The 19,530-nt window shown below is 38.4% G+C and overlaps 1 protein-coding gene across 1 annotated transcript in view; it reads left to right on the top strand.

Moving 5' to 3' along the window:
• Positions 1 to 19,191, top strand: part of LOC142343391 (sorting nexin-13-like) — a 99,016-nt gene extending 79,825 nt beyond the window's left edge. The window contains exons 19-20 of the mRNA XM_075395171.1: positions 14,234 to 14,415; positions 18,288 to 19,191. Of these exons, the coding sequence (XP_075251286.1) occupies positions 14,234 to 14,415; positions 18,288 to 18,508 (403 nt within the window). The 3' untranslated portion in view covers positions 18,509 to 19,191. The remainder of the gene's footprint in view (positions 1 to 14,233; positions 14,416 to 18,287) is intronic.
• The last annotated feature ends 339 nt before the right edge of the window (positions 19,192 to 19,530 follow it).

Genomic DNA, 19,530 nt, shown 5'->3' with positions numbered 1-19,530 from the left:
AACTCGGGCGATAGCGCTAGGCTTTTTCAACAGGCCGCAATCATTCATCGACCTTGCGATCCCATCGTAGTCTTTATCATCAATATACTTATTCCAATTTTTGTTAAAGAACAAATTTTCAGCGTTTCCTGCAGAACTTGGCTTCAGAAATCGCTTTGCCCCGATAAAATGCAAGAAATTCGCCCTGCTGGATACTGCAATTGGCACTCACTCCCATCCCCTTTACATCTTTTATGAATTTTTCTTACAATCGTTCATCTGGGTCCTTTTGTAAAAATTATTCAAATTAGCATTCTCAAACTTCTTCGTATATGTTCTCGTCGGCAAATTGATGTGGTTCCCTTCTCGCAGTATTTTTCAGATGGTTAATTAATAGTTTCAGTTCCTCCCATGTGATTCTGCTCAGGTGGTTCGTTTTGGTTGTCTTTCGTTTTCCTCTGATCTTGAACTGCTTCGGAAATCTTCCTCGTTTCATTTTGGACCTGCGAATTCTCGTTGCCTGCACATTCCTATTCGATTTCACTCACTTAAGTTTGCAAAAAAGCAGTTTCTTGGTTCTTCTTCTTCAGTGCGTTTTTTTGACGGAACTTGCTGTGTTCTGTATCCTTTTTGTCTTTTTCCGTCGTTTCGTCGGCATTTGGCTATGTTGCTCAAGTAGATCCTCCATTTTCCAGCGCTTAACTACCGGCATGTCTTTAGCATCTCGAGAAATGCGCCAAGTTGTTCTCCTGAGACTATAGTTCGTTTGGCTTGGTGGATCCCCATCCAGAATTATTACTTCTGTTTCTTTTGGGTTTCGTTTTATTGGTTTGCAGAATTGTCTGAAATTTTGGCCTCTTGTTCTCATTGTAGGCTCCTGAACGTTTTAGATTGTCTGTTCCTTATTTTTCACAATTTCATTCTTTTGTTCCGCTCGTGATCGTTTCCCTGTTCCCATTTTGCATTGTCATCTTGGTCATGTTCCATTTCGTCTTCGAAGTGAATAATGGAAAGATGATATTGACTAGAGATAACTAAAAGAATTTACGCTAACTCGTAAACGTTTAGTTTTTCCCAAATTGGATGGTTCTTTTATGTTTACAATTAGGAAGAAAATAAAACGCCAGACAATAAAACGAAACAAAAATGCACTTTACGACTTGCAAAGTTAGCACTGGCATTTTTTTGTTTGTTTCGGCACTGAGCGTACTCGATGGTGCTTTTCTCAGTGGTGGACGAATGGCTGCGGTTGCTTGGATGCACTGTTTTTTGCAACATCTCTCCGCGGCAAGTCAAACCTCCATAGTTATACGCAACCTCCTTGTCTTTCGCTGTTGTTATTAGCACAATGAGTTTGATTTGTTTTTGCCTTGCGTTGTCTGTATGAACTCGGGCGATAGCGCTAGGCTTTTTCAACAGGCCGCAATCATTCATCGACCTTGCGATCCCATCGTAGTCTTTATCATCAATATACTTATTCCAATTTTTGTTAAAGAACAAAATTTCAGCGTTTCCTGCAGAACTTGTCTTCAGAAATCGCTTTGCCCCGATAAAATGCAAGAAATTCGCCCTGCTGGATATTGCGCTTGGCACTCACTCCCATCCCCTTCACATCTTTTATGAATTTTTCTTACAATCGTTCATCTGGGTCCTTTAAAAATTATTCAAATTAGCATTCTCAAACTTCTTCGTATATGTTCTCGTCGGCAAATTGATTTGGTTCCCTTCTCGCGTTCTTTTTCAGATGGTTAATTAATAGTTTCAGTTCCTCTCATGTGATTCTGCTCAGGTGGTTCGTTTTGGTTGTCATTCATTTTCCTCTGATCTTGAACTGCTTCGAGAATCTACCTCGCTTCATTTTGGACCTGCGAATTCTCGTTGCCTGCACATTCCTATTCGATTTCACTTACTTAAGTTTGTAACAAAACAATTTCTTGGTTCTTCTTCAGAGCGTTTTTTTGACGGAACCTGCTGTCTTCTGTATCCTTTTTGTCTTTTTCCGTCGCTTCGTCGGCATTTGGCTATGTTGCTGAAGTAGATCCTCCATTTTCCAGCGCTCAACTACCGGCATGTCTTTAGAATCTTGAGAAATGCGCCAAGTTATTCTCCTGAGACTATAGTTCGTTTGGCTTGGTGGATCCCCATCCAGAATTATTACTTCTGTTTCTTTTGGGTTTCGTTTTATTGGTTTGCAGAATTGTCTGAAATTTTGGCCTCTTGTTCTCATTGTAGGCTCCTGAACGTTTTAGATTGTCTTTTCCTTATTTTTCACATTTTCATTCTTTTGTTCAGCTCGTGATCGTTTCCCTGTTCCCATTTTGCATTTTCATCTTGGTCATGTTCCATTTTGTCTTCGACGTAAATAATGGAAAGATGATATTAGTCTGACTAGAGATAACTAAAAGAATTTACGCTGACTCGTAAACGTTTACTTTTTCCCAAATTGGATGGTTCTTTTATGTTTACAATTAGGAAGAAAATAAAAGGCCAGACAATAAAACGAAACAAAAACAAAAATGCACTTTACGACTTGCAAAGTTAGCACTGGCATTTTTTTGTTTGTTTCGGCACTGAGCGTACTCGATGGTGCTTTTCTCAGTGGTGGAAGAATGGCCGCGGTTGCTTGGATGCACTGCTTTTTGCAATATTTCTCCACGGCAAGTCAAACCTCCATAATTATACGCAACCTCCTTGTTTTTTGCTGTTGTTACTAGCACAATGAGTTTTATTTGTTTTTGCCTTGCGTTGTCTGTATGAACTCGGGCGATAGCGCTAGGCTTTTTCAACAGGCCGCAATCATTCATCGACCTTGCGATCCCATCGTAGTCTTTACCATCAATATACTTATTCCAATTTTTGTTAAAGAACAAATTTTCAGCGTTTCCTGCAGAACTTGTCTTCAGAAATCGCTTTGCCCCGATAAAATGCAAGAAATTCGCCCTGCTGGATATTGCGCTTGACACTCACTCCCATCCCCTTCACATCTTTTATGAATTTTTCTTACAATCGTTCATCTGGGTCCTTTTGTAAAAATTATTCAAATTAGCATTCTCAAACTTCTTCGTATATGTTCTCGTCGGCAAATTGATGTGGTTCCCTTCTCGCGTTATTTTTCAGATGGTTAATTAATAGTTTCAGTTCCTCCCATGTGATTCTGCTCAGGTGGTTCGTTTTGGTTGTCTTTCGTTTTCCTCTGATCTTGAACTGCTTCGGAAATCTTCCTCGTTTCATTTTGGACCTGCGAATTCTCGTTGCCTGCACATTCCTATTCGATTTCACTCACTTAAGTTTGCAACAAAACAATTTCTTGGTTCTTTTTCTTCAGTGCGTTCTTTCGACGGAACCTGCTGTCTACTGTATCCTTTTTGTCTTTTTCCGTCGATTCGTCGGCATTTGGCTATGTTGCTGAAGCAGATCCTCCGTTTTCCAGCGCTCAACTACCGGCATGTCTTTAGAATCTTGAGAAATGCGCCACGTTATTCTCCTGAGACTATAGTTCATTTGGCTTGGTGGATCCCCATCGAGAATTATTACTTCTGTTTCTTTTGGGTTTCGTTTTATTGGTTTGCAGAATTGTCTGAAATTTTGGCCTCTTGTTCTCATTGTAGGCTCCTGAACGTTTTAGATTGTCTTTTCCTTATTTTTCACAATTTCATTCTTTTGTTCCGCTCGTGACCGTTTCCCTGTTCCCATTTTGCATTGTCATCTTGGTCATGTTCCATTTCGTCTTCGACGTGAATAATGGAAAGATGATATTGACTAGAGATAACTAAAAGAATTTACGCTAACTCGTAAACGTTCACTTTTTCCTAAATTGGATGGTTCTTTTATGTTTACAATTAGGAAAAAAATAAAAGGCCAGACAATAAAACGAAACAAAATCAAAAATGCACATTACGACTTGCAAAGTTAGCACTGGCATTTTTTTGTTTGTTTCGGCACTGAGCGTACTCGATGGTGCTTTTCTCAGTGGTGGAAGAATGGCCGCGGTTGCTTGGATGCACTGCTTTTTGCAATATCTCTCCACGGCAAGTCAAACCTCCATAATTATACGCAACCCCCTTGTCTTTCGCTGTTGTTACTAGCACAATGAGTTTGATTTGTTTTTGCCTTGCGTTGTCTGTATGAACTCGGGCGATAGCGCTAGGCTTTTTCAACAGGCCGCAATCATTCATCGACCTTGCGATCCCATCGTAGTCTTTACCGTCAATATACTTATTCCAATTTTTGTTAAAGAAAAAATTTTCAGCGTTTCCTGCAGAACTTGTCTTCAGAAATCGCTTTGCCCCGATAAAATGCAAGAAATTCGCCCTGCTGGATATTGCGCTTGCCACTCACTCCCATCCCCTTCACATCTTTTATAAATTTTTCTTAAATTTTTCTTACAATCGTTCATCTGGGTCCTTTTGTTAAAATTATTCAAATTAGCATTCTCAAACTTCTTCGTATATGTTCTCGTCGGCAAATTGATTTGGTTCCCTTCTCGCGTTCTTTTTCAGATGGTTAATTAATAGTTTCAGTTCCTCTCATGTGATTCTGCTCAGGTGGTTCGTTTTGGTTGTCATTCATTTTCCTCTGATCTTGAACTGCTTCGGGAATCTTCCTCGCTTCATTTTGGACCTGCGAGTTCCCGTTGCCTGCACTTTCCTATTCGATTTCACTCACTTAAGATTTTTCAAAAACAATTTCTTGGTTCTTCTTCAGTTCGTTTTTTTGGAAACCATTACCGCTGTCTTCTGATCCTTTTTGTCTTTTCCTTCGTTTCGTCGGCATTTGGCTATGTTGCTCAAGTAGATCCTCCATTTTCCAGCGCTCAACTACCGGCATGTCTTTAGAATCTTGAGAAATGCGCCAACTATTCTCCTGAGACTATAGTTCGTTTGGCTTGGTGGATCCCCATCCAGAATTATTACTTCTGTTTCTTTTGGGTTTCGTTTTATTGGTTTGCAGAATTGTCTGAAATTTTGGCCTCTTGTTCTCATTGTAGGCTCCTGAACGTTTTAGATTGTCTTTTCCTTGTTTTTGAGAATTTTATTCTTTTGTTCCGCTCGTGATTGTTTCCCTGTTCGCATTTTGCATTGTCATCTTGGTCATATTCCATTTCGTCTTCGACGTGAATAATGGAAAGATGATATTGACTAGAGATAACTAAAACAATTTACGCTAACTGATAAACGTTTACTTTTTTCCCAAATTGGATGGTTCTTTTATGTTTACAATTAGGAAGAAAATAAAAGGCCAGACAATAAAACGAAACAAAAATGCACTTTACGACTTGCAAAGTTAGCACTGGCATTTTTTTGTTTTTTTCGGCACTGAGCGTACTCGATGGTGCTTTTCTCAGTGGTGGAAGAATGGCCGCGGTTGCTTGGATGCACTGCTTTTTGCAATATCCCTCCACGGCAAGTCAAACCTCCATAATTATACGCAACCTCCTTGTCTTTCGCTGTTGTTACTAGCACAATGAGTTTTATTTGTTTTTGCCTTGCGTTGTCTGTATGAACTCGGGCGATAGCGCTAGGCTTTTTCAACAGGCCGCAATCATTCATCGACCTTGCGATCCCATCGTAGTCTTTACCGTCAATATACTTATTCCAATTTTTGTTAAAGAACAAATTTTCAGCGTTTCCTGCAGAACTTGTCTTCAGAAATCGCTTTGCCCCGATAAAATGCAAGAAATTCGCCCTGCTGGATATTGCGCTTGCCACTCACTCCCATCCCCTTCACATCTTTTATAAATTTTTCTTAAATTTTTCTTACAATCGTTCATCTGGGTCCTTTTGTTAAAATTATTCAAATTAGCATTCTCAAACTTCTTCGTATGTGTTCTCGTCGGCAAATTGATTTGGTTCCCTTCTCGCGTTCTTTTTCAGATGGTTAATTAATAGTTCCAGTTCCTCTCATGTGATTCTGCCCAGGTGGTTCGTTTTGGTTGTCATTCATTTTCCTCTGATCTTGAACTGCTTCGGGAATCTTCCTCGCTTCATTTTGGACCTGCGAGTTCCCGTTGCCTGCACTTTCCTATTCGATTTCACTCACTTAAGATTTTTCAAAAACAATTTCTTGGTTCTTCTTCAGTTCGTTTTTTTTAGAAACCATTACCGCTGTCTTCTGATCCTTTTTGTCTTTTCCTTCGTTTCGTTGGCATTTGGCTATGTTGCTCAAGTAGATCCTCCATTTTCCAGCGCTCAACTACCGGCATGTCTTTAGAATCTTGAGAAATGCGCCAAGTTATTCTCCTGAGACTATAGTTCGTTTGGCTTGGTGGATCCCCATCCAGAATTATTACTTCTGTTTCTTTTGGGTTTCCTTTTATTGGTTTGCAGAATTGTCTGAAATTTTGGCCTCTTGTTCTCATTGTAGGCTCCTGAACGTTTTAGATTGTCTTTTCCTTGTTTTTGAGAATTTTATTCTTTTGTTCCGCTCGTGATTGTTTCCCTGTTCGCATTTTGCATTGTCATCTTGGTCATATTCCATTTCGTCTTCGACGTGAATAATGGAAAGATGATATTGACTAGAGATAACTAAAACAATTTACGCTAACTGATAAACGTTTACTTTTTTCCCAAATTGGATGGTTCTTTTATGTTTACAATTAGGAAGAAAATAAAAGGCCAGACAATAAAACGAAACAAAAATGCACTTTACGACTTGCAAAGTTAGCACTGGCATTTTTTTGTTTTTTTCGGCACTGAGCGTACTCGATGGTGCTTTTCTCAGTGGTGGAAGAATGGCCGCGGTTGCTTGGATGCACTGCTTTTTGCAATATCCCTCCACGGCAAGTCAAACCTCCATAATTATACGCAACCTCCTTGTCTTTCGCTGTTGTTACTAGCACAATGAGTTTGATTTGTTTTTGCCTTGCGTTGTCTGTATGAACTCGGGCGATAGCGCTAGGCTTTTTCAACAGGCCGCAATCATTCATCGACCTTGCGATCCCATCGTAGTCTTTACCGTCAATATACTTATTCCAATTTTTGTTAAAGAACAAAATTTCAGCGTTTCCTGCAGAACTTGTCTTCAGAAATCGCTTTGCCCCGATAAAATGCAAGAAATTCGCCCTGCTGGATATTGCGCTTGGCACTCACTCCCATCCCCTTCACATCTTTTTATGAATTTTTCTTTCAATAGTTCATCTGGGTCCTTTTGTAAAAATTATTCAAATTTGCATTCTCAAACTTCTTCGTATATGTTCTCGTCGGCAAATTGATTTGGTTCCCTTCTCGCGTTCTTTTTCAGATGGTTAATAAATAGTTTCAGTTCCTCTCATGTGATTCTGCTCAGGTGGTTCGTTTTGGTTGTCATTCATTTTCCTCTGATCTTGAACTGCTTTGGGAATCTTCCTCGCTTCATTTTGGACCTGCGAATTCTCGTTGCCTGCACATTCCTATTCGATTTCACTTACTTAAGTTTGCAACAAAACAATTTCTTGGTTCTTCTTCAGTTCTTTTTTTCGATAGAACCTGCTGTCTTCTGTATCCTTTTTGTCTTTTTCCGTCGATTCGTCGGCATTTGGCTATGTTGCTGAAGTAGATCCTCCATTTTCCAGCGCTCAACTACCGGCATGTCTTTAGCATCTTGAGAAATGCGCCAAGTTGTTCTCCTGAGACTATAGTTCGTTTGGCTTGGTAGATTCCCATCCAGAATTATTACTTCTGTTTCTTTTGGGTTTCGTTTTATTGGTTTGCAGAATTGTCTGAAATTTTAGCCTCTTGTTCTCATTGTAGGCTCCTGAACGTTTTATATTGTCTTTTCCTTGTTTTTCAGAATTTCATTCTTTTGTTCGGCTCCTGATTGTTTCCCTGTTCGCATTTTGCATTGTCATCTTGGTCATGTTCCATTTCGTCTTCGACCTGAATAATGGAAAGTTGACAATGACTAGAGATAACTAAAAGAAAAATTTACACTAACTCATAAACATTTACTTTTTTCCTAAAATGGATGGTTCTTTGTTTACAATTAGGAAAAAAATAAAAGGGCAGACAATAAAACGAAAAAAAAAAACAAAAATGCTTTTTACGACTTGCAAAGTTAGCACTGGCGTTTTTTTTGTTTGTTTCGGCACTGAGCGTACTCGATGGTGCTTTTCTCAGTGGTGGAAGAATGGAAGCGATTGCTTGGAAGCACTGCTTTTTCAATTCCTCTCCACGGCAAGTCAACACTTCCATAATTATACGCCACTTCCTCACCTTTCGCTATTGACACTAACGCAATGAGTTTGATGTTTTTGCCTTGCGTCGTCTGTATGAACTCGGGTGAAAGCCTTAGACTTTTTCAACAGGCCGCAATCATCCATCGACCTTGCGATCACATCGGAATCTTTGTCATCGATATGCTTATTACAATTTTTGTTAAAGAACAATTATTCAGCGTTGCCTGCATCTGACATTCTGCAGAACTCATCTCCAGTAATCTTTTTGCACCAATATAATGCAAGAAATTCGCCCTGTTGGATATCGCGCTTGGCACACACTCCCCCTTCACATCTTATGAATTTTTCATACAAGCGATCATCTGGGTCCTTTGGTAAAAATTGATCCAAATCAGCATTCAAACGTTTTTCGTAGATGTTCTCGTCCTCAAATTGGTTCAGTTCCCTTCTCGCGTTCTTTTGCAGATGGTTAATTAATAGTTTCAGTTCCTCCCTTGTGATTCTGCTGAGTTGGTTGTCATTTTGTTTGTCATTCACTTTCCTCTGATCTTGAACTGCTTCGGGAATCTTCCTCGTTTCATTTTGGGTCTGCGAGTTCCCGTTGCCTGCACATTCCTATTCGATTTCACTCACTTAAGATTGTACCAAACCAATTTCTTGGTTCTTCTTCAGTTCGTTTTTTTCGAAAGAACCATTACCGATGTCTTCTGATCCTTTTTGTCTTTTCATTCGTTTGGTCGGCATTTGGCTATGTTGCTGAAGTAGATCCTCCATTTTCCAGCGCTCAACTACCGGCATGTCTTTAGCATCTTGAGAAATGCGCCAAGTTGTTCTCCTGAGACTATAGTTCGTTTGGCTTGGTAGATTCCCATCCAGAATTATTACTTCTGTTTCTTTTGGGTTTCGTTTTATTGGTTTGCAGAATTGTCTGAAATTTTAGCCTCTTGTTCTCATTGTAGGCTCCTGAACGTTTTATATTGTCTTTTCCTTGTTTTTCAGAATTTCATTCTTTTGTTCGGCTCCTGATTGTTTCCCTGTTCGCATTTTGCATTGTCATCTTGGTCATGTTCCATTTCGTCTTCGACCTGAATAATGGAAAGTTGACAATGACTAGAGATAACTAAAAGAAAAATTTACACTAACTCATAAACATTTACTTTTTTCCTAAAATGGATGGTTCTTTGTTTACAATTAGGAAAAAAATAAAAGGGCAGACAATAAAACGAAAAAAAAAACAAAAATGCTTTTTACGACTTGCAAAGTTAGCACTGGCGTTTTTTTTGTTTGTTTCGGCACTGAGCGTACTCGATGGTGCTTTTCTCAGTGGTGGAAGAATGGAAGCGATTGCTTGGAAGCACTGCTTTTTCAATTCCTCTCCACGGCAAGTCAACACTTCCATAATTATACGCCACTTCCTCACCTTTCGCTATTGACACTAACGCAATGAGTTTGATGTTTTTGCCTTGCGTCGTCTGTATGAACTCGGGTGAAAGCCTTAGACTTTTTCAACAGGCCGCAATCATCCATCGACCTTGCGATCACATCGGAATCTTTGTCATCGATATGCTTATTACAATTTTTGTTAAAGAACAATTATTCAGCGTTGCCTGCATCTGACATTCTGCAGAACTCATCTCCAGTAATCTTTTTGCACCAATATAATGCAAGAAATTCGCCCTGTTGGATATCGCGCTTGGCACACACTCCCCCTTCACATCTTATGAATTTTTCATACAAGCGATCATCTGGGTCCTTTGGTAAAAATTGATCCAAATCAGCATTCAAACGTTTTTCGTAGATGTTCTCGTCCTCAAATTGGTTCAGTTCCCTTCTCGCGTTCTTTTGCAGATGGTTAATTAATAGTTTCAGTTCCTCCCTTGTGATTCTGCTGAGTTGGTTGTCATTTTGTTTGTCATTCACTTTCCTCTGATCTTGAACTGCTTCGGGAATCTTCCTCGTTTCATTTTGGGTCTGCGAGTTCCCGTTGCCTGCACATTCCTATTCGATTTCACTCACTTAAGATTGTACCAAACCAATTTCTTGGTTCTTCTTCAGTTCGTTTTTTTCGAAAGAACCATTACCGATGTCTTCTGATCCTTTTTGTCTTTTCATTCGTTTGGTCGGCATTTGGCTATGTTGCTGAAGTAGATCCTCCATTTTCCAGCGCTCAACTACCGGCATGTCTTTAGCATCTTGAGAAATGCGCCAAGTTGTTCTCCTGAGACTATAGTTCGTTTGGCTTGGTAGATTCCCATCCAGAATTATTACTTCTGTTTCTTTTGGGTTTCGTTTTATTGGTTTGCAGAATTGTCTGAAATTTTAGCCTCTTGTTCTCATTGTAGGCTCCTGAACGTTTTATATTGTCTTTTCCTTGTTTTTCAGAATTTCATTCTTTTGTTCGGCTCCTGATTGTTTCCCTGTTCGCATTTTGCATTGTCATCTTGGTCATGTTCCATTTCGTCTTCGACCTGAATAATGGAAAGTTGACAATGACTAGAGATAACTAAAAGAAAAATTTACACTAACTCATAAACATTTACTTTTTTCCTAAAATGGATGGTTCTTTGTTTACAATTAGGAAAAAAATAAAAGGGCAGACAATAAAACGAAAAAAAAAACAAAAATGCTTTTTACGACTTGCAAAGTTAGCACTGGCGTTTTTTTTGTTTGTTTCGGCACTGAGCGTACTCGATGGTGCTTTTCTCAGTGGTGGAAGAATGGAAGCGATTGCTTGGAAGCACTGCTTTTTCAATTCCTCTCCACGGCAAGTCAACACTTCCATAATTATACGCCACTTCCTCACCTTTCGCTATTGACACTAACGCAATGAGTTTGATGTTTTTGCCTTGCGTCGTCTGTATGAACTCGGGTGAAAGCCTTAGACTTTTTCAACAGGCCGCAATCATCCATCGACCTTGCGATCACATCGGAATCTTTGTCATCGATATGCTTATTACAATTTTTGTTAAAGAACAATTATTCAGCGTTGCCTGCATCTGACATTCTGCAGAACTCATCTCCAGTAATCTTTTTGCACCAATATAATGCAAGAAATTCGCCCTGTTGGATATCGCGCTTGGCACACACTCCCCCTTCACATCTTATGAATTTTTCATACAAGCGATCATCTGGGTCCTTTGGTAAAAATTGATCCAAATCAGCATTCAAACGTTTTTCGTAGATGTTCTCGTCCTCAAATTGGTTCAGTTCCCTTCTCGCGTTCTTTTGCAGATGGTTAATTAATAGTTTCAGTTCCTCCCTTGTGATTCTGCTGAGTTGGTTGTCATTTTGTTTGTCATTCACTTTCCTCTGATCTTGAACTGCTTCGGGAATCTTCCTCGTTTCATTTTGGGTCTGCGAGTTCCCGTTGCCTGCACATTCCTATTCGATTTCACTCACTTAAGATTGTAGCAAACCAATTTCTTGGTTCTTCTTCAGTTCGTTTTTTTCGAAAGAACCATTACCGATGTCTTCTGATCCTTTTTGTCTTTTCATTCGTTTGGTCGGCATTTGGCTATGTTGCTCAAGTAGATCCTCCATTTTCCAGCGCTCAACTACCGGCATGTCTTTAGCATGTTGAGAAATGCGTCAAGTTGTTCTCCTGAGAATATATTTCGTTTGGCTTGGTGGATCACCATCCAGAATTATTACTTCTGTTTCTTTTGGGTTCCGTTTTATTGGTTTGCAGAATTGTCTGAAATTTTAGCCTCTTGTTCTCATTGTAGGCTCCTGAACGTTTTAGATTGTCTTTTCCTTGTTTTTCAGAATTTTATTCTTTTGTTCCGCTCGTGATTGTTTCCCTGTTCGCATTTTGCATTGTCATTTTGGTCATGTTCCATTTCGTCTTCGACCTGAATAATGGAAAGTTGATAATGACTAGAGATAACTAAAAGAAGAATTTACACTAACTTATAAACATTTACTTTTTTTCCTAAACTGGATGGTTCTTTTATGTTTATAATTAAAAAAAAATAAAAGGCCAGACAATAAAACGAAACAAAATCAAAAATGCACTTTACGACTTGCAAAGTTAGCACTCGCATTTTTTGTTTGTTTCGGCACTGAGCGTACTCGATGGTGCTTTTCTCATTCGTGGAAGAGCAGAAGCGATTGCTTTGACGCACTGCTTTTTTCAATTCCTCACCACGGCAAGTCAACACCTCCATAATTATACGCAACTTCCTCGTCTTTCGCTATTGACACTAGCGCAATGAATTTGATGTTTTTGCCTTGCGTCGTCTGTATGAACTCAGGTGAAAGCATTAGACTTTTTCAACGGCCGCAATCATTCATCGACCTTGCGATCCCATCGGAATCTTAACCATCGGTATGCTTATTACAATTTTTGTTTAAAAACAAATTTTCAGCGTTTCCTGCTTCTGACGTTCTGCAGAACTCATCTCCAGTAATCTTTTTGCACCAATATAATGCAAAAAATTCGCCCTGCTGGATATCGCGCTTGGCACACACTCCTTCACATCATGAATTTTTCATACAAGCGGTCATCTGGGTCCTTTGGTAAAAATTGATCCAAATCAGCATTCTCAAACTATCTTTTTAGATGTTCTCGTCCTCAAATAGGTTCAATTCCCTTCTGGCGTTCGTTTGCAGATGGTTAATTAGTAGTTTAAGTTCCTCCCTTGTGATTCTGCTCAGGTGGTTGTCATTTTGGTTGTCATTCACTTTCCTCTGATCTTACTGCTTCGGGAATCTTCCTCGTTTCATTTGGATCTGCGAATTCCCGTTGCCTGCACATTCCTATTCGATTTCACTCACTTAAGATTGCACCAAAGCAATTTCTTGGTTCTTCTTCAGTTCGTTTTTTCGAAAGAACCATTGCCGCTTTCTTCTGATCCTTTTTTCTTTTCCTTCGTTTCGTCGGCATTTGGCTATGTTGCTCAAGTAGATCCTCCATTTTCCAGCGCTCAACTACCGGCATGTCTTTAGCATCTTCAGAAATGCGCCAAGTTGTTCTCCTGAGACTATAGTTCGTTTGGCTTGGTGGATCCCCACCCAGAATTATTCTGTTTCTTTTGGGTTTCGTTTTATTGGTTTGCAGAATGGTCTGAAGTTTTGGCCTCCTGTTCTCATTGTAGGCTCCTGAACGTTTAATTGCTCTCAAACGAAGTTTGTAGCAATTATATTAGTCCTGTCGGTCTTTTTTTATGCGATTTTTCGCTTGACCGATTTTTCGTCTGACGCTATTGACTTTTCGTCCTCAAAAACGGGATAAACAGGTAGCGCCCAGCGGGCATTATGTGCTCTTAGAGCCTTTCAGGTCTGTTTCAGCTCAAACTGTCTTGGATACTTATACTTATGGTGTGAGGGGCGGTTCTTAGAGGTTGACACCCCTTCCCCTTTGTTGACCCCCACCCCACTATTGGCTCCACCCCCCCCCCTCCCGTGGCTAGCTACTGACCAAGCCAACCGCTCGCCGGTCGTTTGAGAGCAATTCGCCCGACGTTAGTCGGTTATGTTTTAGATTGTCTTTTACTTGTTTTTCACAATTTCATTCTTTTGTTCCGCTCATGATCCTTTCCCTGTTCCAATTTTGCATTGTTATCTTGGTCATGTTCCATTTCGTCTCCGACGTGAATAATGGAAAGATTATATTGACTAGAGATAACTAAAAGAATTTACACTAACTCATAAACGTTTACTTTTTTTCCCAAACTAGCTGGTTCTTTTATGTTTACAATTAGGAAAAAAATAAAAGGCCAGACAATAAATTATTATGCACCGAGACAAACTATTCAGAACAACAAAATAACGTAACAGTACAACAACAAAACAAGAAGCAAAACAGTAACAACAAAACAAGAAACAAAACAGTAACAGTACAACAGTACTGATGTAATTTGTTGACTGCGGAAAGGTTAAATCAAGGTCAATTTTAGCCTTGTTGCGGTAATTTGTGAAACAGTTTAGGCCTACTGATCAGTTTAGCGGCCAGAATCGCATCTGTAATAGTACGTGGCAAAATCAAAACGCCCTCCATTTGTGTTTGTGGCAGAAGTTTTTGTTGATGCCCCGCCCCCTCCTCAACTTACATAAAACGAAATCAATTTATGATATCTCCCCCCTCATTGGGTTTACTTTTAGGAAGATCGTGAAACTAGTAAGTAGTTACATGACGGAGGATGCAATATGTGGGTACATTGGCAATCTGCGAGAAAGCTTCTGGCCACAGGGACATCGCACAGTGGCACCAGAGCCCAAATCTATTCAGGACAGATACAGGACCAAATTCATGGCCAAGGTCAAGCTATACGGCAGCATATCCAGTAAGTTTCACTTTTCTACTCTCTGTAAGTTTAGTTTTAGTTGCAGTCAAACTCTTCTCGTGAGGAATACAGTGTTTCGGAATAGATTTCAGTAAATTCGAAAGCACTTATACGGAGAATTAACGAATATTAATTTCCCATGAACCAAAGCACTTATATTCGTGACATTTGTTTTATTAATAGCCGCACAGCGATAGCTGGGTCTATTATTGGCCTTCTCTTGGTTTTTTACAATTCAAAGAATTTGAATTGTATTGGGGCGCTGTCTTTTTTTTAAGATCTGTTCACACATTTTCATGATTTTTGAAGTCAAATTGGAGGAGTGATTTTGGTCACGCCGAAACAGGAAATGGAGCGAAAAAGCGAGTGGTTTTGCGGCGTGAAATTTTTTCGCTCTAATTTTAAAGTAGAGTGAGAATAGGGTGTTTGAACAAAAATTCGCTTTATCGGTAGTGGTTTTTTGTTCACATGCGGCAATTTCACTTTGATTTTTACTGTTTTTTCGATTTTTTGGATCGGATTTTTTTCTTAATGGTTTTTCCAATCCATTCATAGTCCGTTCTAGGTCTAGTTTTCTGTTTAGTCAATGAAAATTCTTTGAATTGTACGTCAGGACTTGTCCTGCTATGTTTTTTTATTTCGTCGTCATGATTTTTGTTACGACCATATGACGTCACAGCCACTTTTTGTTCATTCGTTCATGCAATTTCAACTGAATTGCATGTGTGACGTCATTTTTCGATCTTAGTGGAGCGAGTTTTTTCGTTCATGCGCGTGATTAAATTTTTGGTCACACTTGACTTACCTCACTCTCAAAAATGACTTCCTCAATTTGAAATTGACTTTTATTTACTTTAATTCAAAGAGATAAGGTCAAATGGGTGTGTGTCACTCTAAATGAAGGTTATTTGAGATAAGCTAATAGAGGCAGCAATAACTTAAACAGATTTTTAATCAAAATTTAACAGATCAGCCTTCAATGAAAAGACGAATTTTTTGGTTTGTCTTTTTTACTGTTTTTTTTTAAGACTGCCGATCCACCAATCTATTGCGGCTATTTTCTGGCAGTCTGCCAGCTATGTTTTTTTTAATTTAAGCAATTATTTTAGTTCGGTTGATCTCTTTTATTCTTGCCTTCTTGATTTTTGCTTTGTCTGAATCTCCCATTCAGAATTTTGCACAACCGAGTCGAACACTGGCTGTGGTTACTCAAATCAGAGATCGCCGATTTTTTTTTCTCAAAATTAAATCTTTAATCTATAGTAAGCTCTAATTATACCATGAGTCCTTTTTTCGGTTTTCCCTCAACGGCTTTCATTGCTTTCACTTTGCTGCTTTTTCAACATTTGCAAAAAAAATCTGATGTTTTTGATTTATCTAGGCTAGTTTTTTTACTCACTCATTCTGCTCATAGGGATTTTAAATAGCAGTTGTTCTGTAAAGTAATCTATAACGAACTGAGTCTGTAATGAAAAACGATCTCAAAAATAGAAACGGGATAAAACCATAATAATACCAATTGTAGATGGCCGGTTTTTGAACTTCGTTCTAATTGCTCTTATTTACCACTTCTAATGTTTATTGGTATTGATACTCATCCCCGTATCTTCTCATTAATAAAAAACAGGAGTGCGCCTAACTATGAAATCGAATTGAAATAGCACTCATTTTGACATTTGTTTGTAAAAAAATTGTTTTTAATTGCTCTCGAACGAAGTGTGAAGCAATTATTGTAAACGTGTTGGTCTTTTTATGCAAAATGTTCGCTCGACCGATTTTGTACTTCTGTTCTAGAACATTCTTGGACTTCTTAAGTGACTTATTCACGTTTCACTTCATAATTTTTGAGTGATCTCAATTGCTCTCATTGTTTGCTGTTGCTATTGTGAAAGCGATTGTGAGCGATTGACGATCAAATCCATTTTAGCTTAGTGGGTGGGATGTCAGTATGCTATCCTGGAGTTTGGAGTTTTTGCACCCATAAAAATATTCAAGCTGAACCCCTAAATTTAATTGTCCCCCCCGGTTGTCGTTCGAGAGCAATTCTTCCGATGTTTGTCGGTTATTTTTTAATAGCCGCACAGCGATTGCTGGGGCTATTATAGACCATCTCTTGGGTTTTTTTTTATTTCGTCGTCAAGATTTTTGTTACGATCATATGACGTCACAACCACTTCAAATCTGTTTTCTGTTCAATCGTTCATGCAGTTTCAACGTAATTTGAAGTACGTGCGTGACGTCATTTTTCTCTCTTAGTAGAGCGAGTCCTTTGTTCATTTGTGTGATTAAATTTTTGGTCACACGTGACTTGCCTCAGTCTCAAAAATGACTTCATCACATTGGAATTAACTTTTATTTATTTTAATTCAAAGTGATAAGGTCAAGTAAATGTGTGTCACTCTAAATGAAGGTTATTTGAGAGCAGCTGATAGAAGTGGCAATAACTTATTGATTCTTAAATCAAAACATAACTTTTTTGACACTGGAGATCTATAAAGCTATTGTGGTTTTCTGGAAATCTGCCAGCTATGATGTTAATTTCGACACCAATAGGTTTTGGAAAGTTACGTTATCTTCTTGGTTTTTATTTTCTATTCGTGTATGGTTTTTCATTTGTTTTTTTTTAAAGTTTGTTGTCTCTGAAAAATTTTAATAGTTAGGTCATTGGTTTATTAAATTCGTTGGGTTGGTTTTTACGACTTCTCCTGCCTCAATCCATCGGGTGCCTTTTATGATAGTCGGTATCAATCAGTAAAATTTTAGCCTGCAAGTCATATTTCCAATTTGGTGTTTTTCGCTTTCATATAAAAAAATTGCAGAAATAAAGTAAGTTTTTTTGTTTAATTACCCAATCATCTTCTTCATTTCACGCTTGATGCAAAAAGAGTGGCAGTCATTTTCATGTAACTTTTCTTGCAGTTTTTTTGCTAGTTAGTCGGTTATGCTGACACGAAGGGACATAGGCAATTTCCCTTTTAGTTTTCGTGTTCTCACTACTAATAAAGTTTTGGGAAGTTTATCTTTTTTATGGTTTTTTTGTCACTAGCCGCTCAATTTATTTCGAGATTAGTTGCGCTTCAAATTTCTAAAAAAGCTCGTTTTAATAAATCTTTTCTGCTGCCGTTGTACGACATTGATCTGCATAAGCTTTCTTGATTTTTCATAATTGAATGATCAGTTGTTTTATAATGAATGACCTGCTTTATTCATTTTTCATTTTTATTCCCTCTAATTTATGATATCACGAGGGCGCACTTGATGGTTTCAGGTTCCTTTTATTCAGATTAAAGTTAATGTAATTAAAGCTGCTACTACTGATAAAAGTTTTTCAAGTGCTCAAAAAATCAATCTTTTTCAGGGCTCTGGACTTTACCAAATGTGCCCCATTTGCTTGGGTTAATTGTCAATTTTGTGTTTCTTTTGCTATCTAAGAGTTTTGGAAAATGTTTCTGGCAGTTATTTCGACAGTTTGACCGAAATTTTATCTGTTAGTGTATAATTAGATGCATGAATCTTTTTAAGCCGCTAAATTTTACTTTGAGGTTGTTAATGGTCGAGGCCAGTGTTGTTTTTTAGGAGAAAAGAAAAATTTTGGTTCTTCTTTTAAAGAAAGCAAGTATGACGTGCACAATATGAAGACTTTTTGGTCGAATATCAAACTAAATCTATTCATTCGATGTCGTCGATACTTTCTTCTCAATGCGGATTTTCCAAAAGTTTTTTCAGTATTTTTGGTGGCGCTTTAAAACTGGCGATAAGCCTTCAACGCCTTCAGCCTCCGTGGGATGTTCTTGATGCATTTTGTCAGTAATAATTTTTATTTTGTTGCCGAGCACCTGCGGAAAAGGAATTTATTATTGTTATTTTTATAGGTGAAATCAAGTCACTTCCATTTGTAACTCAGGAAGTAACAAGAAGGGGAGTCTTCAGGCTAGTAAAACTGTTCCAAGACGAACAGCTCAACAGAAGACTGATAGTGGCCATATTTGAAGAGTTGCTATTGGTCATATTTCCCGATCTGAAAATGAAAGAAATATTGGACAGAATCTACCTACAGTCTCCAAGAGTCAAAACTACGATGACGTCACAGTAAAATTTACAGCAGATCTGTTTCCAACTCATTTTCTGGCAGTTGAAATTGATGTTAAAACACTCATGTGCGCATTTTGAAATGCGGAAAGTCTGCAGTGCCAGAAGTTAAAATGCCGGAAGTTGCTACTTAGCCAGAAGTTGACTTCCGTTGGCTTTCGTCATTTTAAAACGTGCGCGTTTCATGTTTTAAGCATGGTTAAGTGACTCTGCAGAAGTCACTTCGAAATTCTGACTTAATATCTCGAAACGCTTCGCGGTTCTCGATAAACGCCAAAAGTTCTCAGTAGCCATTACTTAAAGCACGCATGTGCAAGTTATAAAATGCGGAAAGTCTACAGTGAAAGAATTCAAAATGCCAAAAAAATCTATATACGTAGCGACTTCGATAAACTTTGTGCATTTTCAAACTTGCAGGTGTTATACTTCTCACGTGTTGTTCTTTTATTCTTCTCCCTTCGTGATTTGGGGGGGGGGGGAGAGAATATACCCGGATATTATCACTACAACTCAATCGGTCAGATACTCGTTCAAGATTTGGTTGTCATTTGTGTGGAAACGGTTCTGATTTTGTGCCCATTATAAAAAAACTCGATGCTATTTTGTGTTCATTCCATCTGTAGATTGTATGTATTAACACATATCTGAAATTGTTTATCGTAGATTAATTTAGATGTTGAAAATCTGTCTTTTGAATTAAGTTTATAAATCTGAATGGTCAATTATTAAATGCGACCTATAGTTTGGAAATTATAGTATGGAAATGAGAATTGGTAGGAATAACGTTGTATTACGAAATACGTAGTATTAAATTAGATAACATTTCTTGATGTTCTTTTTTGTGACATGGAAAATTGAGCAGCATTAATTGACCTCGTTTTGTATACAAGATGTGTCGTGTCAACCAGTATACGTGCCAAAATAGACATTAAAATTTATTATAGCTGCAAAGCTGTAAGGCGAGGAAAGCTATATTCTTGTAGACTTTTTTTACTATTCAAAGGATTTTAATTTTATTGGGGGTAC

The sequence above is a fragment of the Convolutriloba macropyga genome, chromosome 1 (assembly GCF_964194025.1).
Source record: "Convolutriloba macropyga chromosome 1, txConMacr16.3, whole genome shotgun sequence".
Lineage (NCBI taxonomy): Eukaryota > Metazoa > Xenacoelomorpha > Acoela > Convolutidae > Convolutriloba > Convolutriloba macropyga.
This window is presented reverse-complemented; position numbering and strand designations above follow the sequence as displayed.